Source organism: Balaenoptera physalus, assembly GCF_965194825.1.
Source record: "Balaenoptera physalus genome assembly, chromosome: 2".
NCBI lineage: Eukaryota > Metazoa > Chordata > Mammalia > Artiodactyla > Balaenopteridae > Balaenoptera > Balaenoptera physalus.
This window is the reverse complement of record NC_138883.1, coordinates 80,718,737-80,746,364: the sequence shown is the minus strand read 5'-3', so window position 1 is coordinate 80,746,364 and position 27,628 is coordinate 80,718,737. Positions and strand designations below refer to the sequence as shown.

Here is a 27,628-nt window from a genome sequence, read left to right as displayed (position 1 = left end):
TTCCATCCCTATGAGGTTTGCATAAGCAGTTCCAAGTCAGACTAAATATTGTATTGCTCTTATTACGGTGGATAAATATTTTAAAGTTTCAGAATTAAATATTTTATTTTTTCTGTACGCTCTCTGCAGCTATTATGAACTTTTTACAGCTTCTTCATTCATGGGAAGTCTTTGGGGTTTCCTTTTTTAAATGTAAGACTATTATTTGTTTCCCCAAACAGAAGCAGATAAGAGTTAACAGATAAGTTCAATAAATCACTTCATGCTTGGTGTTAATAAGAAGAGTATGTTTCTTCACATAAAGAAAGGCTTTTCTAGAAGGCATGCATCTTTTATTATAATAAAAGTTTGCCAACAACAACAATAAATGAATCAAGTAAATGTTACATCTTTAGGTACACAATTTCTCTCTTCATTTTTATGACAGCATAGATTTTCTTGGCATACATCTCTGTACTTGACACAGGTATGTCTCACACTAAATTAAGACAACACATCTAAAGAAGAGCATGTCCTGAGCTGTTTGGTTGAAATTTCCCACAAAATAAGAAACCAAGAAGCTGTTTACACATGTGCTTTAAAAGAAGTAGACTAATTATGTTAACTGATTTATTAATATATGAAGTTCTTGGTCCAATTATTAAAAGTACAAAGAGACCAGGGAGCAATTTAAATGTCTACTGCATCTAAGATAAAATGTTTTATCTGCTCTGCATTTCAAAATCTTTTTTTTTTTAAGGTTAATTATAATTCTAAGCAAAGTTACTCTAGATAGGCCCCTTAGGTTTTATGTAAGTTTAAATACAATAATAACAATAACTTTACCTCATTGGCTAGCTCCAGGAGTACTGGGGCAGCTCCATTTTTCCCCACTCCATTCAGATACCTAGACAAGACAAAGCCAAGTGGTAATGCAGTGACAAGAAAAGGCCAGCATAGACTTGTCAGCATACCCTGTGTGTACATGTTTCTCCTGGGCAAATGCCACGCTCAACTCTAGTTAAAGTATGCTACTGTCATAGGAAAGCACTGAAGGGAAAAGAATAACAAAAACAACTTACCTCAAAACCACTGGCAACTAACTAACTGAAGTTGGGGACAGGAGGTCTGAGTACACAGGTCTCCCTTGTGTTCACCTCCTAACATGTAAAGTGAACACAGAGGTGATTTTGAAAAGAACTATCCCTATCACCCTGGCTTTATCTATACCACAGCCACTCATGGGAAGGAAATAAGTTTACTCCTGAAAAACGCATCCATGCAAGCATATCACTTTTTTATTTACTTTTAGTTCATAGCATTGGTTGACACCTTATTAGGAAAAAAATGGAACAGACTTTTCATCAGTGGGTCAGCACACCTTTAATAGGTAATACAAGCCATCATCTTATCTGCTCTGGATTTCTGTCATAACCTTCAGCTCTCCTCATCCCCTAACCCTGCAAAACAAACAACAAACAAACAAACTCCCCAAATTCATCCCAGACATGGAAACCAGAGTGATTTTTTTTAGAACAAAAATCTGAACATACCATTCTCCTCCTTAAAACACTTCAAAAGCCCCACATTAAATCTCAAGATTAAATTATAACCACTTAAAAATTCTCGTAAGGATCTTCATAATCTGGTTCCTACCTACTCTCTTCAGCCAGCCTCATCTCTAGTCACTGTTCCCCACTCCAGCCCTTCACCTGGATAACTCCTGATTCAGCTTGTGTGTCACCTTTTTCATCCACCCTGACCTGGGAGAACATTAAGTATCCCTCATGTGCAGTCCAGGAGCGCCTTGTTCATCTCTCCATCACTTAGCCCAGAACACTGTATCTGCTGAGTTACTTGTCCATCTCAAACCCATCCCGACTGTAAGGCTGAAAGCCTCATGAAGGTAGAAAAATTTCATTTTATTCAATTTATTATGCCTAGCATGGTTCTTGGCTTATAATAGGTGATTATACTGTAATATTGAATACATATTTTTTTCTCTAATAAATGAGTACTTAAATAATTTTAAAAAGCCATTTTAGGCAAGAAAATAAAATTAAGTATGAACATTTTCTCTATAGTATACTGTTTGATTGAATAAACTAACAACATTTGTTTGATAGTAAAAATCAAAGTCAACAGGTGAGGTCTTCCCTGTAACTGCCAGAAGCAAATACTAAATTAAATTACATTCTTTCACAGGTATGCTTATAAAGATGTATGATTTCCAATAAATTTAGTGGAATAAAATCAAATTATTTAAGGTGGGGAAAGTCTCAGGATTATTATAACTTCAAAGTAATTCTAATAAATCCATTTTCATCTATTGGCCCTTTCTTGAATAAATTGTTTAGGAATCTAACTGGGAAATAAGTACTTTCATTTCAGGAGCAAGGGAAAAACAAAACAAAAATAAAAACAAACAAGACAAGTATGGTTTAGAGAAAGATCCCTGGGAAATAGGTCAGCTAAGACCTTCATGTCAACTTACAGAACTTCCATTGCACTGATAGGTCTGCTCAAGGAACAATCAGTTCCGTCAAGTCGGAGCAACTAACCAGAGCGCACATTCATTAAGCATTCTGATTCTCAGTCAGGGTATTTAAGCCTATATTGATAATAGTATATCTTTACAACTCTCTACTTAACATACATTTATCCCACAAATATTTTTGAGAGCTAACTAGTTGTCAGGGCTTATTCCAGGTTCTGAAGAAGCAGAAGGGAACAAAACTTCTTTGGTTCCTGCCATCACAGAGATTACATAACAGTGAAGAGACAGAGAAGAAAAAGAGAAATAAATATATAAAATAATAACATATGCTACAATATAATATAAATTAGATGGGTTGGTCAGGAAGCCCCTCTCTAAGGAAGTGACACCGAAGTAGAAACCCACAGGAAGGAAAGCAGCAAGTCAAGAGAGGAAGAACATTCCCAGCAAGAGAACAGTAAGTGCAAATGTCAGGAATATGCCTGGGCTATCTGAGGACTCGGAAAGGCTCTAGTGAGACCAGAGCAGAACCTCTTCTCAGGGGTTAATTTGGAAAGAATGAAAAAGAACAGCTAGACCCCAGATCACTGCCTGTGCCTGGAAACTATCATTTTGAGTCCAAATTATATGGTTTCATATAAATGCTGCATCAATCACAATCCTGGTAATGACCAATAGAACACTTCTATTAAGTTTAAAGAAACAGGAGTTGGTCAAACGACAACATTAGCCCCCTATATCTGTATAGTCTATATAAGATTTGAAGCATGTTCATACTTAATACAGTGGAAATTCCTAATTATGAGCTTGATTACTCTTCCCAGTTGGTCATATAAAGAAACCAAACTCCAGAGTACTGATGAAACGCATCTGGGCTCCCCTAGCTGGTAAGCAGTAAATCTCTGAAATGGACCGCTGATCTCCCAAAGCCTACTGAGGTGTCCTCATATGCTGAAAAGGGTAGACCTGCTTCTAAATATATTTATTCTCCAATTTGTTTCCCACCTATACCTTATAACACTTCAGAAGTGCTAGGGAAAAGAAATTAAGTTAAAATTAATCTGAAGTTGCATTTGTCCTTTCTGGGAACTTTAACTGTCCCCCAAATCAAGTGACAGATCAGGTTTACTCAAATTTTTAGATATGCAATCAAAGGAGCATGATAATTACAGAAAACATTCAGTAAGGTCATAATCAGAAATTCCTAATGCTACCCTTCTCTCCATCCTCAAAACATCTTGTGCAAACTTACAGCATAGACTATTCACACAATTATAATGGGTTATTTCTCCCTCCTTGGGGTAGGGCTACACAAATCAATGTTGAACCTTCATCCAACAGGTCCTTAGCAAAGATCTGAATTGTAACTGGGATATAAAGATGTAATCCTGAACACTACACTAAGGTGACCTGGGCTACCTTCCTGATGCCTATTTGCACATTGAAATTACTTTGCATAGACTGCATGCCATCCTCCAGCTTTGCCACAGGAGGACTAACAAATGTATATCTCGTGGGTGAAACCATCCTTAAAATATCTTCCCAGAAGGTCCATTTTATGATGTTTTTTGAGTGTGAAAGATCTATTAGCATCTAAGATTAAAAATAGTATGTATTGATTTTAAATATAAGGCAAACTTATTTAATCTTAATATTTTTACAACTATAATGGTAAAACTTGAAAAATCTACCAAAATTCTTCACTAAGCTTACATCTGAATACCACCTTTGTTGATTCTATATCGAAAATCTCTGGAATCCATCTCCATGCATGCAACTATTTTCCCACTAAACAGAGCAGCTGAGGACAGGTATTGTGGTTCTTATACTTGGTTCCTAGCATAGTAGATGGGACACAGTGAATGTAAAGTAAATGGTGCTAATTAAACAAAAACGTGGTTCAAATTTTTAGAAACTATCTGTATCACGTGATATCAGTAACATATTTGAACTAACCTTTTTTCCATGTGAACATCTGAATAAAATCCAACTGGTTTGATTCTCCAAAGCTAATAAAGCTGGCCCCTCAAACAGTGTGTGTTGAAAGAAGGGAGGAGATGAGAGACAGTATTTCTAAACTTTGCTATTGATGAGGAAACTTGTAAAGTTGACCAACTTGTGTGTGTTTGTGTATATGTGTGTGTGCACATATATGCCCATGTGCACTGATCTAGATAAATCTAAATAAATTTTACCAAGTATGTTTCCTGTTTAGAACTAAAATGCCATTAGTACAGTGGGAAGGAATAGAGAGTTCTTTTCAACATGAACAAGCTGTGTCTATACACACACAACATGAAGAACTGAGGAAATTTCCTCAGTAATTCAAAAGCTTAGGAAAACATTTTCTACTGTTGTTTGGATACTTTGAAGTTTCAGTTAACCATGATGGAATCACGCTGTGGATTGTATGGTCTTAAATACAGACTTCAAATTCTGAATTGAAAACATCTCAATGCTAGCAAGAATACAGAGACACAGGAATTCTCTGATATTGCTAGTAGAAATGTAACCATTACTATCTTTCTATATGGTTATTTGACAACATATAATAAAATCATTAAATGCTCATTGTTTGCACCAGTAATTCCATCTACAGAAATATTAAGAGACTAATTCAAATGTAAAGACTTATGCACCAAAATATGTATCACAGTATTATTTATATCAGAATATTGGAAACATATATGTTCAACAGAGGAATAATTCAGTAAATTATGATACCTTCATATGATGAAGTAATAAAATAAAATGTTTACAAAACGCTCTCTTCAAAATAATATCATGTCATATATATTTTTCCAAGTATCAAATTCAGAATTCACAGTTGCATATATAGGATGACCTCATCTATGTAAAAATGGATTGACAAAAGACTGGAACGAAAAACACCAGTGGTTATCTATGGGTGCCACAATTATGGGCAATCCATTCATTTCTTTTTTATACCATTAAAAATGCACTTAATTTTCACAATAGGCATGAATTACTTTTATAAAAGAAAAAAAAAGGAAGAAATTGTTGAGATTGTCAAACTGCTTAAGTATGTTTTGATATAATTTTGCCTTTATTCTAATCAGCTGGGAAACAAAAACCTTTCAAGGCCAATTTACCACAGAGAATACAGGGACATTCAACCTGCACATTTAGAACAAGAGACCTGTGAGGTCAAATCATCTGAAAGGTAACAACACAGCCTGTCTACAAGCACAAAGTGCAGGGCAGAAAAGTCAGGAAGCGGGGTGGTAAAATAAGAAACTAGTCAGACTGCTTTCCTATTAGTCGGTCCATTACAGCCTAACTTCAAGATTGTGTTTCAAATGTCGTGACTCCCCAAAGTAATTGAGGTTCTCACATTTAACTAAACTTAAAGAAATACAAGTATGTTTCTATATTTTCATTATTACCGAATCAACTGTTCGAGTAACCATACTTAAAGATCTTTGTTTTTGGCCTAAACCAGGTAATCCAATAAAGTATGTTCATACCTCAGAAATCAAACATACTTTTTTTTAAAAAAATAAATAAATTTATTTACTTATTTAATTTTTTGGCTGCGTTGGGTCTTCACTGCTGCGCGCGGGCTTTCTCTAGTTGCGGCGAGCGGGGACTACTCTTCGTTGTGGTGTGCGGGCTTCTCATTGCAGTGGCTTCTCTTGTTGCAGAGCGTGGGCTCTAGGTGCACGGGCTTCAGTAGTTGTGGCACGCGGGCTCAGTAGCTATGGCTCACGGGCTCTAGAGCGCAGGCTCAGTAGTTGTGGCGCACGGGCTTAGTTGCTCCGCGGCATGTGGGATCTTCTCGGACCAGGGCTCGAACCCGTGTCCACTGCATTGGCAGGCGGATTCTCAACCACTGTGCCACCAGGGAAGCCCCTCAAATATAGTTTTTAATGAAACTAAATTTTTTAAAAGTAGCATTTAGAGATGTTAGAAATCATCTAATTAAAACGGCCTTTTTACGATGAAAAAAATGATTATTAGAGGGCAGCCCATGGCCTGTTAGCAAATCTCCAAATTTCTAGGAAATGCTTTATTTAACTGGGCCTTAAAATCTGGAATAGAACCATACTTTTATATGAAAGCCTAAGACTATAAATTTTATAAATAAGAATGTATTTTTTGACACGTGAGCCACTTTTCAGTCTTTCGGTGGAGAGTCTGGTTGCCAAAGCAGTTGTTGGCTTCACAGCACTTCATGGGCCTTTCTCAATTTTATACGTATGATTTAGATTATGACTTTAAATGTTAATTTCACTGAGGAGATTATGACTTTTGAATAAATCAATTCAAACTTTACAAAGACTTCTTAAAGAGTAACTCTCCTAGATATAAAAGTGTGTGTGTGTGTTTGTGTACGCATGTATATTTCTTTAACAGACACTTCTACTCAAAGCAGAATATATCTTTTACCACTATGGCATAGTGAATACTTTTTTAAAAATCTAACTTCAATAACTTTTCAATAAACACTCAATTCTTAAAAAAAAATGACTTTACAGAAACATAATACCAATATTTTATCTGCATATTCATTTAATTCATAGAATTTTCGTGCATAAAAATCATTCATCTAAAATCAGTGGTGTCACTCTCACCACAGAAAGATTGCTCTGTCAATCTTTTTTTTTTTTTTTAAATATTTATTTTATTTATCATCATTTATTTTTGGCTGCATTGGGTCTTCGTTGCTGCACGCGGGCTTTCTCTAGTCGCGGCGAGCGGGGGCCACTCCTCGCCGTTGTGCACAGGCCTCTCACCGCAGTGGCCTCTCCCGTTGAGAAACACAGGCTCCAGGCGCGTGGGCTTCAGTAGTTGTGGCTCGTGGGCTCAGTAGTTGTGGCTCACAGGCTCCAGAGCGCAGGCTCAATAGTTGTGGCGCATGAGCCTAGCTGCTCTGTGGCATGTGGGATCTTCCCGGACCAGGGCTCGACCCCGTGTCCCCCGCATTGACAGGCGGACTCCCAACCACTGCGCCACCAGGGAAGCCCCGCTCTGTCAATCTTAAGTGTAATAATTTAAGAGCATATTTCAAACTGTTTTCCTTTCCAGTATGCCCTTAAAATATTTAAGAAAGCAACAAATAATTTCTAATGCAAACCATAACCATTTACCATTATAAGTTATTCACTCATATTACAAAGCCAAATTTTTTTAAATTTTTTAAAAAAGGAGCTATTTTAAAGATTCTTTTTGTTTCAGAGCAAGAGGTTGGGAACTATAATAAATTAGGCTGAAATTAAAATATCTCCTGAACATCATGTTATTGATTCAATACTCAAGACTTTCCTTTTAAAATATAAACCCCTCTTAAAATCTGACAGTTGGAGCCTGCGTGTCTGGAGCCTGTGCTCCGCAACAAGAGAGGCCGCGATAGTGAGAGGCCCGCACACAGCGATGAAGAGTGGCCCCCACTTGCCACAACTAGAGAAAGCCCTCGCACAGAAGCGAAGACCCAACACAGACATAAATTAAAAATAAATAAATAAATAAATATTTTAAAAAAAATCTGACAGTTGTACATTATTATGTGTCTCCATATGTCCTTACTTGACTTATATCTTTTTTTTGCCTTTCTAAAATGGCTAACACAATACTGACGATGCAAAATACAACTGTACCAAAATTTAATCTTATTTTCTAATATACTTTTCAACGTGCTGATTTAAATAAGAAACAAAACTGGTTTGAGAACTTTCACATATACATGTAGATATACGTATGCATGAACATAACGCATCTATCCAAGATATGCGCTTACAATCAGTTTCAAGCATCCAACTGAGATTTTCTAATACTGGAACAATTTCTTACATAGTAAAGATTTCACACACATGTAAATTAAGATGGTCTCACCATATTCTTTAAATCCATACAACAGAGTATTTGAGAATTTTAAAAAAATATACTTGAAGTCTTAAATAAGAGACTTAAAACAAGATACCTTGGAATGTTATATAGAAAATCAATTTATTAATCTAATTTATTCATAATTATTATTACAATTAATAGGTATTATGATACCCTCTAGTGGGGCAGGCAGGTCATACCTCTGGTAATAACTTTCAATCGCTTCCGAAGTATGATGTTTGGCATGTGTTCTCTTAATATGTTTCTGAAACAAAATAAAAAAGATTTTTATGTTGTGTCACAGATCAGGTTCAAGAACAAAAATGACACATTTCTTGATCCCAATGTCTAACATAAAGGGCAAACCGAATAACAGTTTGGGGATTTGGGTGGTGGTAGATCTTTTTTCCCTTCTACTCTATGAACCTATGCATTTTAATCTCTATTGCGTGGTCGGGATGTCTCCAGACTGTACCACAAGGTGCAGTATATATGTAAAAGCCAACAGGGTCATAGTAATTGAATCTAAATTAAGTTTGCTTAGGGTTGTAGAGGGCAAAGAAAAACTTGTTCCCTGTTTCAACCTTTGTATTAATTTTCCCTCAATTCAATTCCATCTAAGTCCTCTGCACTCTAGTTTTACAATCCAATTGCCATTTTTAACCAGGAAGAACATTGCTTAAAAACAACTTATTTGAAAACTACAAAAAGTAATACCAGAGAGACTTGCCACTTGACTGACACCTGTCATCTCATGATAAATGACTCCATTTTCTGCCTCTCTTGCCTTCTGCCACTCCAGCAATGGTCATTTATCATCATCTCTGTCAGCAATGGAAAGCGGCACTGACAGTGCAAGTCAGCAAACATTTAGCACATGGAACCACGCAACACAGGGAAATTATTATTGTCAGAATAATAATGGTTTAGCATAATTTATTACAGGTCCACCAAATAAGCAAAGGCTAGATGTTATTAGACAGATGGATGCGTAGGCTTGGCAGGCCTCCACTGAGACGCAGGCGGTGCTCGATGTGGAAAGGAGAATATCCTCCAACCCAATCAGAGAGCTGGCAGTTCAATTACAAAGAAATAAAGGGACATTCATCATTCAATTAGGCACCTGTCAACCCTCACAAAGGAGAAAACTTCTAACCTGGTACTCCTGGGAGAAGATGCTCAGCAGAGTGGCCTGCGATTGACTGGAACAAATAAAAGAAGGACAAAGTTAATTACTGGAGTGCACGGCAAAGAAACAAAAGAGAAAGGAGCTTCAAAGGTAGGCCTGCTGCCCTGTAATCTAACAGAACATGAAAACAAGTGTGGAAAAGTTGTTCCAGATGAACACCTCAAACAAAGGCTTCCTGCTGCTAGGTCAAGGAGACAGAAAAAGGGAAAGGGGAAAATATGGATGGTCTCAAAGCAAACTGTCATATGATTTGGATTTTCTTAAACTTTAGAATGATTATAAATCATATCTGTACCATGCAGGTATGTTAAAAGGGACCAAAAGAGGCACGGTTTATCCCCATTGATAAATGATAGTTAAATCCCATAAACAGTAGAAAATACAGTTCATTCACTGGCAACATTCTGAAATTTATTTTGTCAGCAGGTAGGTATCCTCTTCTGTAGGTCTCTCAGATTCAAGGGGGGAGACTTCGCTCTTCACTAGAAGTAGCACAGAGACCACTGGAACATTCCCACCGATACTGGCCTGCTTTGAAAATAGAAGCTTTCAGAGCAGAAAGCTGAGGTCCTTGAGGACGGCATTCCCTAAGACTGCCATAAGCCCTATTCATCTAAGACTCCATGCAATGTCAAACACCTGGCAATGAAAGCAACCTGGAAAGCATTCTTCCCAAGTGGGAATTTTCCTCTTGCAATTGTTAACATTTAGAAATGGAACAGAATTTTTTTCTTCTCTAAAAAGCAATCAATAGCCCACTACTATTCTTTTTGATTGCCCCCTGTAGATACAGCTGCCTTATCATATCTTGAAAACAATTAATTATTTCTGATATATTTTCCTACCAAATGCTATCCGAACAAATTACAGTGTTAATAATTCTGCTTTTATAGTACACCAAAGCACTGTGAATAATTAAAATTTTTCTATTCATGAATGAGACTGCTTAAGCTCATCACAGGTAATTTGGAGAGTATGAAATAAAAGCAATGACACCATATTTCTTTACTCACTGTCAGTAACTGTCATCTCTTGCATGTCATTACAGATTTGGCTTCTAACCCCTTTCCACTCTTATTAGATTACGAAAGAATATGTTTAAAAAAAACACCATAAATGTTTACCAAGGAAAACCAATAATTACTAAAGGACTGTTTTAATAACTCAAAAGTACTGAGAAATGATTGAATAAAATTATATATCCATCATAACTTTTTCAATGTCTCTAAAAATGGAAGCCACCTTTGAAAAAGCCAGTTCTATGTATAAAATCTTCCTATTATGCCTGGCTTGCCTGAGCTTCACATGCAAATCACATACCCTAGTAGGGTTGCTGACAACCAACTCCTGAAAAAAAATGGCAAAGTTAAACCCAAATCTTTATAAACTACTGAATAAGTCACTATGTTAGATATTTATGTACAATAAATACAGCCCTCCTCATTGCACAGCAAAATATATTTATGTTAACCAATTAATGGAAGGCAAAATGTCAGTCTCTTGGTCTCAAACAATATGATGGAAATAAATGTGCATGTAATGGGCAAGTCAGGGACCAATGACTAATGAGGAGGAAACTAAACTGAATAAAACAAAAGGATAATGGTAGACGCTCAGAAAGGGAAGACTAACAGACAGCTGAAGGAATAAGCCCAAGAATAAACAGTTCAAAGTGAGAAGTTGGTCAAGAGTTGAGAGCACTGTAAAAACTGAGGACAAGATAATGCCTTCAATCAGGAAACTGTCTTAAACAGCTCAGAATTCAATTCAGCTAAAACCATGGACATAGCCTATGGAGCAACACATTTTCTCAGCGGCCAAGAGGGTTAGAGAGAAAATTCCAGTTTACACTGGGGGCAAACCCTGGCTAGAGCTAAAAAGAGAAAATGACTTACCATAGTAAAATAGAAAGACAGACTTGGGTCCAAAAGGCTTTGGGTCTGGCTGACCAGACAAAGCTGTAGAGAACTAACTGATCTTTGCTAGGTAGTTTGTCAGTCAACGCTCTCTTCCTGTGTGTGCTAAGCTTACAGAAGAGCGTTGTGAACAAGCCTCACAACATAAAGAACGGGAGAGTAGTTTTAGTGCAACTAAGACACTGACCCCAGTGTGTATTATTTGTTACTCTCTTCCAGTGTGTGGATTCTGAGGAGGGATCCCAAGGCAAAAGACTGGTGAGTGGAGAAATCATGACCTCGAGGATCTAGCTTCAAAGAACTCACCACCTCTGCCTGCCCCCCGCTGCAGTTTCCCCTACTGTTTGATCTGATTGGCAAGAGCCACAGAAGTTACAGTTTAAATTCAACATTCCTTAGGTTCACAAAGAATATGGTTTCTGGCTGGAGAGGAAGAGAGGAGAAGATGCTGCGTAACTAAAAGGCTTATCTTAAACATCACAGTCAGTCCCTCAGCAGTTTTCACTGAGCATCCACAGTGTCCTGAGGTCATGGGTATGGGAAAATATGCCTCCAAAATAAAAACATTAAAGTGGACAGGAATTGATTGAGAGGAAACTTTCAACATATACATGCGAAAAAGCAAAAATCAGAACATTGTCAAGTGCTCACATATTTTCTAGGGATTTAGTGAAGTAAAGCATACCCTGAATCATCACATATTTCAAGACTTTGGAGCATACACTTGTCACTTAGCATACACGTGTTTTCCATTTACATATTCAAAAATACAGTCACTTAATTTGCACAAATGCCCAAAGTCTCTTCAAAGATCATTTTGTGATTTTTTCCCATGCTACCCTCCCATATTAAGCTCCTCACCCTGCAGGTGTCTGAGAAAAGAAGAAAGAGCATGTGAGGAGACTCCTACACTAGCTATGTAAAACCTCGTCTGAGTCGAGTGACAAATGGCTTTACGGAGCAGCACCAGTCATGTTGCAGCAATGGGGAAACAGGCAAACAAGCATGAGGACAAAGCCAACACACCGAGGACACACGACAGGAGATGGAAGGAGCTGGGGTCCTTGAGGACACTGCTGAGCTGCTCAAGACCGTGAATTGAAGTGCCTGCCTTCCATACTCCTTTTGAGTAATAACACGTCCTTTTTTTTTAAAGGAAGGAAGGAAGGAAGGAAGGAAGAGAGGGGGAAAGGAAGGGGGGAGGGAGTGAGGGAAGGGAGGAAGGGAGGGAGGGAGGAAGGAAAGGTTTCTATTTCCTATGTGCCCAGGAAGTAGGAGACACGATCGAGGGAGGGCTCGGAGACAGGGTGCCCTATCACGACGGCACCTGTACAGGACACAATACTTGGAAGGGGCTGTCCATTTTTATACTTTCTAATTCTCTTCCTGGCTGGCAGCTACTGTATTTGGCTTCCTTAAAATTGTTCCTCTGACTGTCACTGTGTCACTAAACTGATGTGCCTAGAGATCATAAATTGCTATGTGTGAATGACTTTTCCATACAGATTTTAAACATTGATGGGGTACTGATTACCCTCATTTTATATTGCATTCAAAACTTCAAATGCCAGGTACGTAAACAGGCAACAAACCAGTGCCCCATATAGTATTTAACTCAACGTGTCTCCACACCCATCCAGCTAAGATACTCAATAACCTGAAGGATATTAGAGAAAATGAACATCAGGGGGTTGAATGGGTGCAGCAAAGACTAAGAGCAGAACTTAGCACAGACTTAGCTGCAAAGCAACATTCTTACAAGGGGGAAGTCTTGATGTTCCCAGGTGGAGACTTAAAGCAAGCAGAACCTTCAGGAAGAAGATACTACACTTTATATTTTAAGTTCTTCCTCTTTCAAGTGCCCAACTTCTGAAAAAGACCATAAAGAAATAAATGTTTTTATTCAACTTTCAAGCTCCTTTTGCTATAGAATCTATGATGTGTCAATGTCTACACTTTAATGGGCTTGAAATCCTCTGAACAAAATGAATATTACTTCTGGAACTCGGGAAGCAGTAAACCAACCTAAGAAGATAAAGCAAGATACTCTTACAAAGCATTAGGCTTGCAGACCTCACAAGGTACAACCTCTCTAAACCCGTGAAAGAATACAATAAAACATTGGCTGTATGTGGTCAGTGATTCAGGGCACTAGTCAAGGAAGGTTTTCCATAAAAGCAATTCACTTCCCTCCCTCACTCCCTCCCACACCCATACATACAAATTTGAAACACAGAGCCTTTTTTTCCCCTCTAAAATCAAAATGGAATTCAATAAGACACCAAGGCTTGGTACAGCAGTACTACTAACTTTTTTTTTTTTTTTTAGGAAAATAACAATGTGAAGTGGAAAGAGTCATGAGAGATTACTGGTATTCTGAGAAATTACTGGGGAGAAAAAAGGAAACAAATATATAAACTAAATTGAAGAAAGAGAGAAAAATGTATCTATCATACCCCCCACACCCATTTCTTCTTTCTAATTTCCAACTTCATATTGAGGATATAGACTACATTTTATGCCTAATAGTAGCAAATATTCCCACACGTGACTATACAGATGGCACCATTAAGCTTAGAAGTAATCAACTATCACAAAAAATTCTTATAAGTTACACTCATGTTTTATATATACAAAAAAAGTGGTTACTGTCCCAGGCACTTAACTAATTTTGCTGACAAACTGAAGTCACATCCAAAACAGCTCTATCTACAGCAAGAGCTAAGAGTTATATGAACACCTACTTTGTGCTACACACTATACTGTGCCTTTTATTTTACCATCATAGCAATCCTCTGAGGTAGGTACTATTATTGTCCTTATTTTAAAAATGGGGAAATGGAGAAAGAGAAGTTAAGGAAAGTACACAATTAAAGAACTAGGTAAGTGGTAGAACTGGAAATCGAAATCCAGGTCCAGTTCCAGAACCCAAGCCCTTAATCCCCATGCTAATCTGCCCTTCTAATGTGTGCTAATACCCGTTGCTTAAGGTTAAGCATTTATATGTTACATTACACTCCAAACAACCCTGAAAGGTGGGCATTCTTGCTTTTTTGATAGAAAATTGAAGCCACAGGAGGTCAAGAGTTTTGATCAAATTCTATGGCCTTAGACGATATCCCCTTTTAAAAAAACTCAAAATGCAGTTTTCCTTTAATTAACTATATAAAAAAAATTTTCCTACAGGAAACAGTCAAGGATTAAAAAATTGTTGGGTAATTTCCATTATTCTTCCTGCAGCTAAGGTGTATTTTGTTAATAACCACACCATTGCCTGAAGTGTCTCTATGCGACTGACTGTAAATATGTCTTTCGCTCAAATGCTATTTACTGCATGCAAAGCAACTTTAAATCCTTCCCTGAACAACACAGGTATAAACCCAATCAACCTTCTCTACAAAGGACAACACCCTCCATAAGTGTTAATTTTATTATATAATGTTTAATGAAGTTTCCTAGTTATAAAATAGTATATATTCTGTGTAAAATCCATAGGTGTCCATCTGTGTTCCTGTGTTTTTTACTCTGTGTCTGATGTGTGTGTGTGTGTGTCTTTCTGTCTGTCTATACACAAAAGTAAAATTTCAAAAATTGTGTTTTAAACATTTTTTGTAACATGCCTTCATTACAAAAGATATCAACATTTATTCCTGCCATAACACATTAACCTTTCAAAATTATTTTTATCATGCTTAAGACAAAACCATGGAACCACTTAGGTCACCAAATAGAACACTGCTGGGACCCCAAAAGGCACTCTATCTGATCATCACCCTTTCCCTCTCACAGGTGAACCTGATCTTTATCACTTTCTTGCTTTTCTTTATAGTTTTACCACCCAAATATGTACCCCTAAATTCTATAGGTTATCTTTGCCTGTTCATAACCTTTATTTTAATGGAACCACACAGTGTGTGCTCTTCTGCATCTGTCTTCTTTCACTCAATAATATGTCTGTGAGAGCCACCCATGTTAATTTATGTGGTGTTAATTCATCTTCATTGTTGTATAGTATATTCTATTGTATAAGTATACTCCACATTTATCTATCCTATTGATGAACATCTGAACTGTTTCCAGTCTTTTGCAATGAGAATAATGCTGCTGTGAACATTCCTACACATGTTTCCTGGTGCATATGTGTACACATTTCTGATGCGTATAAATGCAGAAGTGGAATTCTGGGCCATCTGACATGCAAATCTCTAGCTTTAGTAGATACTGTCAAACAATTTTTCAAAGTGTTTGTAACAATTTTAAACTCCCACCAACACTAAAGGAGAGTTCCCACTGCTATACGTCCTTATCACACCTTCTAGTTAATGGCTTGTATTTCCATTTTCTTTCTGCTGTCTTTTGAAGTGCTAAAATTTTTAATTTTGATGAAGTCCAATGTTGCAATTCTTTAATTTTATTATTGGTACTTTTTGTGTGTCTTGTGTGTCTTTTCTAAGATATCTTTGCCACTCATAGTCATGAAGATAATTCTGTATGTTTTGTTTTAGAAGCTTAAGAATGTTAGCTTTTACATTTGGGCCTATGATCTACCTTGAGTTAATTTTGTGCATTGAGATAGGAGTCACATTTTGTTTTTGTTATTTTTGTACATATATCCAATTGGTCACATACCATTTACCAACTGAATTATCTTGTTGCCTTTGAGGAAACCAAATATCTAAGGGTCTATTTTGGGACTCTCTAATCTGCTCCACTGATTCATATGTTTATCTCTGCACAGATACCACATTGATTTGATTACGATTGATTACATTTAATGTATGTCCTAATATATTTAGGTTTATCATCTTACTGAATGCTAATTTTCTTAATCACTGTACATTCCTTTCTTCTCCTTTTTTGTATTCTTTTAAATTGATTTAGTACTTATTCTTCATTATTTTTCCCCTGGCAGCTTGGAAGTTGAGTACTCTTATACTATTAATGATTATCTTACATAAAACACATGCCCCCTTGGTGATTAATTGTTGCCTGGAAAATACAAAAACTTTGCAACACTATCTATATTTCTCCCCTTCTGACATATAGAATATTACTGATGTTGTTTTAATTCTTCATATATCTTAAAATTCACAAGACATTGCTGTTGTTTTATACAGTTTCTGTTCATTCTGATATATCCACATATGAACCATTTCATTGCCCTTCCTTCCTTCCTTTTCCACTCTTCCATCCGGAATAACTTTCTTTTAATAATTCCAGCAGTGCAGATGTGTTGGTGATGTCAAATTTCAAATTTCAGCTCTTTTCAATGATAATGTGCCTTATTTCTCTACCCAGTTTTAAGATTTTTTTTTTTAATTTTTATTTATTATTTATTTATTATGTTTATTTTTGGCTGTGTTGGGTCTTCGTTTCTGTGTGAGGGCTTTCTCCAGTTGCGGCGAGCGGGGGCCACTCTTCATCGCGGTGCACGGGCCTCTCACTATCGCGGCCTCTCCTGTTGCGGAGCAGAGGCTCCAGACGCTCAGGTTCAGTAGTTGTGGCTCACGGGCCCAGTTGCTCCACGGCATGTGGGATCTTCCCAGACCAGGGCTCGAACCCGTGTCCCCTGCATTGGCAGGCAGACTCTCAACCACTGTGCCACCAGGGAAGCCCTAAGATTTTTTTTTTTAACTTTGGTTATTAGGAGTTTTAACTCTGGTATTTAGTAAGCTCCTGCTTACAGTTTGTTGGACTTCTTAAATATATGACTGGATACATTTCAACATTTTGAATAGTCTCAAGTATTATTTCTTTAAACTTGCCTTAACACTCTGTTTCTCCTGCCCAAGACTCCAAATAAGTGTATGTTAGCCCTCCCTACTGTATCCTCTATCTCTTACTCTCTCTTCATATTTTACATTGCTTTGTTATTCTTTGTTATTCTCTGTTACACTCTAGATATTTTCTTCTCATCTATCTCCCAGTTCACTAATTCTCTCTTCAGTAATGTCTAACTTGCTATTAAACACATCCGTTGAGTTAAATCCATCCAATTTCAATAACTGTATTTGTCACTTGTAGATTTTCTATTTGATTCTTTTTTCAAATAAGTTCCCTGAAGAGTTTCAATCTTCTTTTTTAACATCTTGAATAAACTTTGATTATAAAAATTCTGTTTAGTAGTTCCAATAACCAGAGCCCCTTTAAGTCTATTTCTACAGTTTCTACTGGTTCCCATTTATGTTGTCATGTGTCCTTATGTGACTGAGTATCTCCCATTATGTGCCATACTACTTGAAAAACTGCTTTATAAATAATCTGAATACAAAAATGGTTAACTTTCTCCAGAGAGGATTCTGATTTGATTCTGGGAGCACTAGGAGTCCAGGAACACCTTAGTCCAATTTCAGGAATTGAATTTTTAGGCCACTGAAGTAAACTTGAAGGTGAAATATAGTAATGTAGAGCTGTTTTACTTTCAGTCCACATTAACTCCTAGGGTACAGCCCTTTAGGGTCCCACCTCAAAGCCTGGGACATTTGCAAGAGTTCCCACCTTTGGTGGACCCTGGTCTCTAAACCTTGTCCTCCAGCTCTATAAAGCTGTCAAAGGTTCTGTTCAGGACTTGGCTAGACTATATCTGCTGAAAAGGTAATTAAATTTGAATTTAATGATTAAAAAGTTAGTCCCCCCCCAAACCCTTATTTTCAAAAATTAATGCATTACTAACTAATCAATAGATTAAAGACGAAATCACAATGGAAATAACAAAAATTGAGTAATGACAGTAGTGTGTATCAACAGTTGTGGGAAATGTATTGCATTAATTGGATATAAGGGGAAAAAAAGAAAGAAACCGATTTTATTCTAGGAGGTTCTGGAAAACTAAAGATCCCAGCAAACAAAACAAAATAGAAAAAGAAATAAGAGAATCAAAAAGGAAAGAAACAAATAAAATCCTCCCTCTTTGAAGATGAGAAGAGAATCAATAAACAAAGAGAATCTATAAACAAAGGTTTTAAACACTAATAAGAGATCTCAGAAAGGTAACTATATATAAGATTAAAATAAAAAAAGAAATAGAATTATTATAAAACAGTAATATTAAAATAGAAAATGGAATAAAAAAATGGACCTCATTCACAATAATAAAAAAACATAAAGTTTTTTTATACATATATATTTGACAAAAATATGTAACACCTTTGAAGAAAGTTATAAAACATTACTGAAGAGCATAAGAGAGTTCCTGACTAAATGAAGAGATATTTTTACAAAGAAAGTATCATGGGTAAAAAGATAGTATTAATTAAACTGTCAATTCCCTACACATTAATCTATGATTTTTTTTTTTTTTTTTTTAAAGCTCCAGGACAGTCTATTTGAGGGAGGGGTGGAGAGGGACCATCCTCCCTCCGGGTGCCGTGGTCAAAGCTCACCCATGGAGTACACTCTCCCTTGGGTCCAGCTGCCTCACCGGGCCCTTCAGCAGCAGTGGGGGAACCAAATTCACAACAGAGTTTTCTGGTAGGATGAGATAAATTTATCTTAGAATCCATGGAGAAGAATCATGTCAGAAATAGTTAATAAATTCTGAAAAGCAAAAACAAAGTGATATCTCACTCTACCAGATATCAACATGGATACATTTCAAAAATGGAGTACTTAACAAAAAACAAAAAAAGCATGCTACAGAATTATACACACATTTGTTATCATTTATATAAAATATAAGAACAGCAAAATATAATTACCTTTTTTGTTCATGGACATTTATGGACACAGTAAAAGAAATACATGAGGCTGATAAACACTAAACTCAAGACAACGGTTACCTCAAGTGAAAGAGAAGAGGAAAGGAATCAAAGAGCCCTTTTTTAAAAAAAAAATAATAATTTTTTTATTTTTAAAAATTTGTAATTAAAAATTTTTTTAATTTAAAATTTGTAATTTTTAAAAAATTAAAAAAAAATAAAAATCTGAAGGGGAAAAAACTGTAGATAGTGTCAGGATATTTCATTTCTGTAAAAGTAAAAAGCATCTGAAGCAAATATAAACAGAGGTAGATTCAAAGAGTTCATTATACTATTCTCTGTTCTATGTGTGCTATATTTCATAATAAAATTAAATAGTAAGAGAAGAAAAATGGAAAGAATTGAAGGAGCTGGATAAATTTATCTAAGATTTTTTTTCTGCTCTAAGTCCCACCCTATTCTAAACGTTCAGATTTAATTAGAGGCTTAAGCACCTATACGTCTTTCCTTTCTAATTAAATTTGAGTTTTAACTTTTTAGAACGAGCCATAACATAAATCAGATAAAGAATAAGAAGCCTGGGTGAAAGACACTTAATTTTGCTTCCAAGACCAGATGTTGGGTCATTTTTCTCTAAAGCAATCCCAATAACTTCAACACAATATAATAGATACACCTGTAAGAAATATTTATCAATTCTTTCTTCCTATAATAATTTATTCTGATTTCATTCTTTAATAAGTCAGATAAAACTACAGTATTAGAAACCCTTAAGTTTGTAGAAATTTTATTATGATTGCCAGAAAGAGTAAGAGAGCAAGAGAAAGTTAACAGATAATGATAGTCTGATAACAATAGCCTGTATGGGAAGATATTTATAATTCTTCCCGGGTTGGTAAAAATTCAACGTTCTTCCACCTCTGCATGGAGTATTAGCTAGTGTATTTTCCATCATTTCCTCTCCTCTGGCTAGTCTTCATTTACTTCCGAGCACGCTTCTGTCTTTAAGCCACAACCTGTCTACACCTTTCAAACTACTGTCCACCGTTTCTCTTCACTACCAAATGTCTTTGTCTAGGAGGTCTTTGGTTCAGTAAATCCTATTCGGCCTCCAACCCACCGCAATCTCACTTCTGTACTCACTCCTTAATTGAAAAAGACGTAATTCTTACCTTAGCTGACCTCATCACAATATTTTGTACCTTTGACTATCTTCCCTTTCTTAAAAATCTTTCCTATGAATTCCAGGAAACTATTTTCTAAAACTTCTCCATCTCCCCTGCTAACCACCTATCTTTCTCTCTCCCACTAGCTGCTAGCCTCTTCCCTGGGGTTTCCTGGGGTGGGGGAGCGGATGGGGAGGGAGGAGGTCTCCCCAACCCTCTTCTTCTCTTCATTCTACTTGCTCATGTGGGTGACAGCACACTGTGCTGTGTTCCCAACAACTACTGCCGTAACTTCCAAACATACATATATATGTTTCCAGCCTCCACCCCTACTCAGAATCACATTCTCAATTTTATAGCTCCTTATGGGACATTTCCCCTATTTGGCCGCATGCATCTTAAAATCAAATTTACCACCATACTCCTTTCCCACAAATGTGTTTCATACCCAAACGCTCTTAAATCGATTATTTCCATAAAGGTAGACAGCTGGGCTACAAATCCCAAGGTCATTCTTGATTCTTCCCTCTCCCTCACACCTGAAACATCTAAGGAGTCACAAAGTCCTGCTGATTCTGCAATCAAAAGTTTTTTTCACATTTGTCCCTACTTCCCTAAATGACTAAATAGCTTCCTGATTCATTTCCCTTGCCTCCTATCTCTATACTCCTTAATCCAACCTCTAATTTACCAACAATGTTTCTAAAATACACATCTGATGATATACCCTCTTGGCTTGAAAATCCCAGGAGGCATCAACTACCTATAGAACGAAGTTCATACTCATGAGCAAGGCACTTGAGGCCTTTCTCAACCTGGCTTTAGACCCCTTCTTTTTAGCCCTCCCACAATGCTTTCCCACCTTCAATCCCCCAAGCAGTTTATACTTTAATCTCACCACATCGCCATAAATTACCATCTTCTTTCTGGAGTCTAGAATGTTCTTTGAATCTCCTCATTCTATTTGGAGAACTTCTACCCTTTAGGGTAAAACTGGCCTCAGGATACTCCTATATGACATGCTATCACTATTAAATCAAGCTATTTTAGTAAATGGAATATTTCAAGAGATATCATAGAGTTTTTAGACCAAGCCCAACCCTCTCGCTTTAAAAATGACAAAAGTAAAAGTCACAGAGATGAAATGATTTGCCCAAAGTCACATAAAGGATTATTTTACACCAGGTACATGTAAATCAAGGAAAAAATAACTTGTGCTACAAGCAGGACTTACTGAAATAATACTTAGCTATGCCATCTTAACAGATGAGAATATCACATATTTTCAATTATTTCAGTAATCATAATGTATCTGTGACCAATGTGTATAAATTAAAACATAAACACAAATAAAAAAGCAAAATATATCAGAATACAAATTATATCACCAGTAGTCCCCAAACTCCCAAGTTCCCACTTTTTACCACCAAAAGATGCAATGAATGGGAGATCAAAATTTTGAATTTTACTTCTCAATGACAGTTCTTTTTACTATAAATGCAAATTTTATATAACCTCACAATATAGAAAGTGATTATTTTTCCAGGTAACGTGTCGCTTCCCCTGACTTAGGACCACTTTTTAGCCCTCTGGAATACTAGTTTTCTCTTACAAATTTCTGACAGACATCTTTATGTACTCCATAATTATTTTTTAAACAATAGGGAGCATCAAAAGTTGTACTGTTAAGGGAGCACCAATAGGAACTGTCTTTATTCTTGAGGTGTTTAAATTCTAAGTGGAAAAAAATCACTTAATATTTCGAAGTCTCAGTTTCACATCTGTATATGGATTCCATGACTTTAGAGTCTATTTTCACCTTGAAAGTTCTGTGATTTTTATCTGTTCTACAACTCCAAGATTTAGATTTATTAAGTTTCTCTCTGCTTAGAGCCCTAAAATTTTAAGTATAGTTTATCAGAAAACTGTCCCGTGGTCCTTATAATAATGACTTGTACTCATGTTGACACCAGACATTTCTATATGGGCCTAATATAGCAGGTCTATTCTAGGTCAATAGCTAGAGTGATTAAATTGTTGATTAAGACTTCCAGGCATTTAAAGTAATCAGACCACAGTATGAGAACATGGGAGGAAAATAATTAACTCCTTTCATTCACCATTGATTATAAGGTACCACATCCCTCACTAGAGGTTAAATAATCACTTCATGGGTCTAGCACCACAACTATTTCATTGATGAAATCCCAGTCTCCCCCAAATTACCATATTTTTTTGATACAGACTGAACACAGCCACTTAATGAAAGAACCACTAGATCTTTACCTGAAAAGTTGACTTTTAAAAATATTTATATAAATATAAATATGTAAATAAATATAAACATTCAACCTCACAATTCTTCAAGTATTGAAAGAGTTTTTTTATGAGATGGTCTCTGGCTTGAACTAGGTAATCCCAGGAAAAGAGACAAAGTATGTCATGAGGACCTATAAGGGCCCCCCACCTCTGTGCAGCAACTTCAAATTGAAGGAAGATAAGAGGTAATCCTTACTCTTAAAATGAGTTTAGTTTTAGAAAGGTGTTTCTCAGAAGGGTTGAAAATACAAGCCTTAGACCTAAAATAGCACCAAATAACATTGTTCATTTTCCTCAGTAATATTCAGTGCTGAAAAGACTACAGATTCTGATCAACCTTCAGATAGTTTTCTTAAACAGTTACTCATCAAAACCAAATGAATTAATTTCACTTTCTGAAGTCTTTACTTAAAAATAAAAATTTACTTAACATCCTACCATAGTAAAACACTTTAGTTTCCTATGACTGCTGTAACAAATGACAATGTATTTGAAAAAGGGGCCTTTGGGAGCTAATTTGGGTTAGATTAGGTCATGAGCATAGGGCCCTTATGAGGGGATTACTGTAGTGGCCTTATAAGAAGAGGAAGAGAGAGATCACTTTGAAAGCATGCACCAAGGAAAGGCCAAGTGAGGACATAGTGAGAAGGCGGCCATCTGCAAGCCAGTAAGAGAGTCCTCACCAGGACCTTACCATGCTGGCACCCTGATCTTCCCTGATCTTGAACTTCCATTCTCCAGAACTGCGAGAAAATAAATGTCTGCTGTCTAAGCCATCCAGCCTATGGTTTTTGTTATGTCAGCCCAAAAGGAATTAGACATCTGGGGTCCTTTCACAATAGGCCACGCTTTGAGAGCTAATGATTAATCACTCACTTCTCCAATATTCCCAGCTAGCTAGTTAATTCTTCAAGTTTTAGGGCTGGGTCAGGCTCTTTCGAGTTCTTTCCTAACTGAGTCTCTTTCTTGGGAAGTAGATTCTAAAAACTTCCCCACCCAAAAAGAGAAAAAAAAAATTATGCCTGCATCAGCTTATTACTTATACTGAGTTTTATGAAACAAGCTAATTTTACTTCATGTTGTCCAATTTTTTTTCCTCTGGATTTCAAATGTTTTCTGGGTTTCTTTATACAGAATATGCCTTGAATGGACCTCTTTTCTGAGGGAATTTCTCAGTTTATGAAATCCTCCTAGAATACCAAGTCATTCTGCCAACTCTACATCATCACAAGTGGATGAATGAACATCTAGGGGCTAATTTAATTCTGTGACCAAAATCTTACTTGCCTATGTCTAACGAACACACTTTTGTAAACTTTCCACAAAGTAAAAAAGTTTAGAATATTGTTTAAAACCATTTAAACATTCCCTTATTCTTTTTCTATTCAAAAATACATGTTCTGCCCTCCTAATTTTTCTTAATTTAATAGGTCACAGAGATCTTATATAAAACTAGTAAAAATGACTGACCAGATTCTCTTTATAATGGTTATCATTTATAAAGATCAAACTATCATCTGTACCACTTTCTTCCCAAATAAATTTTCAGTTTTATTAACATAATGGTAGTCATAATCTCATATTCTTTCTCTGTCTTTTATCCCATATTCCCAACCCCCAATTACTAAACTGATGCTTTTCATTTAAGAAGTTAACAAGGAAATGCAGGAATTGGCATAAAAGTAACTTCATTAACACTTAGTGCTTCTACATGGCCTCAGTTGTGTTCTTATGAGGTCAGCAAACTATTTGAAGCTTTAGATGCTATATTTTCCCTACTACATTAGTTTGAAAAAACTGTAGATTTTCAACCTTCTCTAAAAACATCATCATCATGATATGGACTATAATTATTCTACAGCCACCCCACTTTAATAATAAATGCTGGGAATATTAAAACAATAAATGGAATGCCTTAAAATGCATTAAGCTCTTCTCTGATTAAACACAAAATTTTAACTCTTACCACAAGCCTTTTATTCTTAACTCACAATCAAATTCTTTTGGCAGTTAATCTCAGCACTTAATGTCATTCACTCCAATAAAACCAATCTTAAATGGCTATAAATGCCTTCCCTACTTCTCTATGTGTTTTAAGAGAAACCAGAGGAGAAGCATAAATGGAGTTCAGTCACTAAGACTATGCACAACACAATTAGGCTGTTACACACTAACTTCTGCCAGAATATCCTATTTGTAACTTTTCCCCATTTCTGTTGAACTCTGTCTAATCAAGAGTTGGCACTCAACGAACACCACTGATCCTGGTGATGATGATGACAAACATGGCAACATTGGTGGTTAGTTACCTAGGTCCAAGCACCACTCTATTTAATTATCATCACTGTAATAATAAAAGCACTAGGAGTATTTAAGAAACCGAGGGAAAGGGAGAAGTATCTTATCCAAATTAACACAGCCAGAATGTGAACATAGACAGTTTGTCCTCAAACCCTGTGTTCTTAATACAGCATCCAAATGATAAAACAAAATTACTTTCAAGAACCAATACTCCAGGGGGGCGGAGTCAAGATGGTGTACTAGGAGGACACGGAATAGGGCACCTACCAGGCACCGGTGGGGGACCAGAGACACCTAAGGGGACGGGAGGAACCCCTAGCAACCGGGTAGGACGTGGGACATGGGGGTACTGAAGAGGGAAGAGAAGTGGAGGGGGGAAATGACTGGCACCCCTGAGGGGCGGCTGGGGGAGGGGAATGGATCCCACGCCCAAAGGGGGAAATTGGGGAACCACTGGGAGGACAGAGGTCAAAAGGGAGAGTGGCCAGGTTTCCACTGCCCACTTGGACCCCCAGGAACCTGCTGAGATCCTGGGCCTGATCCTCTGCCCACTGAGGCCCTCTCCAGACGTGCAGGTCCTGAGGGAGTGGGAGGGAGGGAAGGGGGAGCAAAAGTAAAGGTTGGACCTCCGGGACCAGCACCCCTGAGGGGTGTCTGGGGGAGGGAAGGAGTTCCTACACCCAGCGGGACCCACCCATGGTTAAGGGTCCAGTGGCCCAGTGGGGGGAAGGTGGGGGAGACCCTGCCGGAGACCATTGGGGAGGGGCATGAAGGAACGGAAGGTAACACATGCCAGTGCCTTCCCTGTCCACTTAGGCACAGGGAAGCCTGTTGGGCTCCAGGGCCTAATCCTCTGCCCTGGGAGCCTCCCTCCTGCCCCAGAGAGCCCAAGCCCCGCCCCACACCCTCACTGAGGACCCCACCTCCAAACTCCCAAACTCCACACTCTAGAGGCCCTCCTTTTCACACGCTGCCTCTCCCCTTCTGTGCAGATACTAAGTAGAGGCCCCGCCCCATGCTTGAACGTCACCCCTCCTAGGCCCTGCCCCACGCTCAAAAATCACCCCCCACCCGCCTAGGTCCCACCCCACCCTAAACCCTGCCCCTGCCTAAGTTCCACCCCTGCCTAAACTCCGCCCCCATAGCCAAGGCTATTTTTCTTTTTTCTTTTTTTTTTGTCTTTTTTCCTCTTTTAGATTGGGGTTCTGTTTTACCCTGTTGATTCATTGTTGTTGATTCTTTTATACTTTTATTTTTCTAAATAAATCTTCTATTTTTCTAATTTTATTTTATTCTTTATACTTTGTTAGTGATCTCTCCTTTTGGCTTGCCCCGCCCACTCCCCGCTTTTTTTTTTCTTTTTTCTGTTGTGGTTTTATTTTACCTTGTTGCAGTTGTTCCAATTAGAGTTTTGCTTTTCCTAATATATTTTTTATCTTTCTAATTTTATTTTCTTTTATATTCTTTGATATTGCACTGCTCCTTATTTTCTTTCTTTCTTTCTTTTTTTTTTTTAAACCGTGCCATGAAACTTGCAGGATCTTGGTTCCCAGGACAGAGGTCAGGCCTGAGCTCCTGTGGTGGGAGCTCTGAGGCCAAACCGCTAGACTAACAGAGAACCTCAGACCACAGGGAACATCAATCGGAGTGAGGCCTCCCAGAGGTCCTCATCTCAGCACCAAGACCTGGCTCTATCCAACTGCCTGCAAACTCCAGTGCTGGATGTCTCAGGCCAAACAACTAGTAAGACAGGAATACAGCACCACCCATCAAAAAAAAAAAAAAATGAAAGGACAAAAAAATATGTTACAGACGAAGGGGCAAGGTAAAAACCTACAAGACCAAATAAATGAAGATGAAATAGGCAACCTACCTAAAAAAGAATTCAGAGTAATGATAGTAAAGATGGTTTAAAATCTCGGAAACAGAATGGAGAAAATACAAGAAACATTTAACAAGGATCTAGAAGGATTAAAGAGCAAGCAAACAGTAATGAACAACACAGTTACTGAAATTAAAAATACTCTAGAAGGAATCAATAACAGAATAACTGAGAGAGAAGAACGGATAAGTGAGCTGGAAGATAAAATGGTAGAAATAACTGCCAGGGAGCAGAATAAAGAAAAAAGAATGAAAAGAATTGAAGACAGTCTCAGAGACCTCTGGGACAACATTAAATGCATCAACATTCGAATTATAGGGGCCCCAGAAGAAGAAGAGAAAAAGAGAGGGTCTGAGAAAATACTTGAAGAGGTTATAGTTGAAAACTTCCCTAACATGGGAAAGGAAATAGTCAATCAATTCCAGGAAGCACAGAGAGTACCATACAGGATAAACCCAAAGAGAAACACGCTGAGACACACATTAATCAAACTATCAAAAATTAAATACAAAGAAAAAGTATTAAAAGCAGCAAGAGAAAAGCAACAAATAACATACAAGGGAATCTCCATAAGATTAACAGCTGATTTTCCAGCAGAAACTCTGCAAGCCAGAAGGGAGTGGCAGGACATGTTTAAAGTGAGGAAAGGGAAAAACCTACAACCGAGATTACTCTACCCAGCAAGGATCTCATTCAGATTCGATGGAAAAATTAAAACCTTTACAGATAAGCAAAAGTTAAGAGAATTCAGAACCACCAAACCAGCTTTACAACAAATGCTAAAGGAACTTCTCTAGGCAGGAAACACAAGAAAGGAAAAGACCTACAAGAACAA

At 37.2% G+C, this 27,628-nt stretch overlaps 1 protein-coding gene across 7 annotated transcripts in view; it reads right to left on the bottom strand.

The window, feature by feature from the left end:
• Positions 1–27,628, bottom strand: part of CDIN1 (CDAN1 interacting nuclease 1) — a 212,744-nt gene that overhangs the window by 145,318 nt on the left and 39,798 nt on the right. For all 7 annotated transcript variants that reach the window (XR_014261218.1, XR_014261219.1, XR_014261220.1 and 4 more), the window contains exons 2-4: positions 9,480–9,525; positions 8,524–8,588; positions 826–886 (exon numbers count right to left, since the gene is read on the bottom strand). Coding sequence is in view for 3 of the 7 variants with exons in the window: in XM_082452509.1 (XP_082308635.1) it covers positions 826–886; positions 8,524–8,588; positions 9,480–9,525 (172 nt within the window). In the remaining 4 variants the exon portion in view is untranslated. The remainder of the gene's footprint in view (positions 1–825; positions 887–8,523; positions 8,589–9,479; positions 9,526–27,628) is intronic.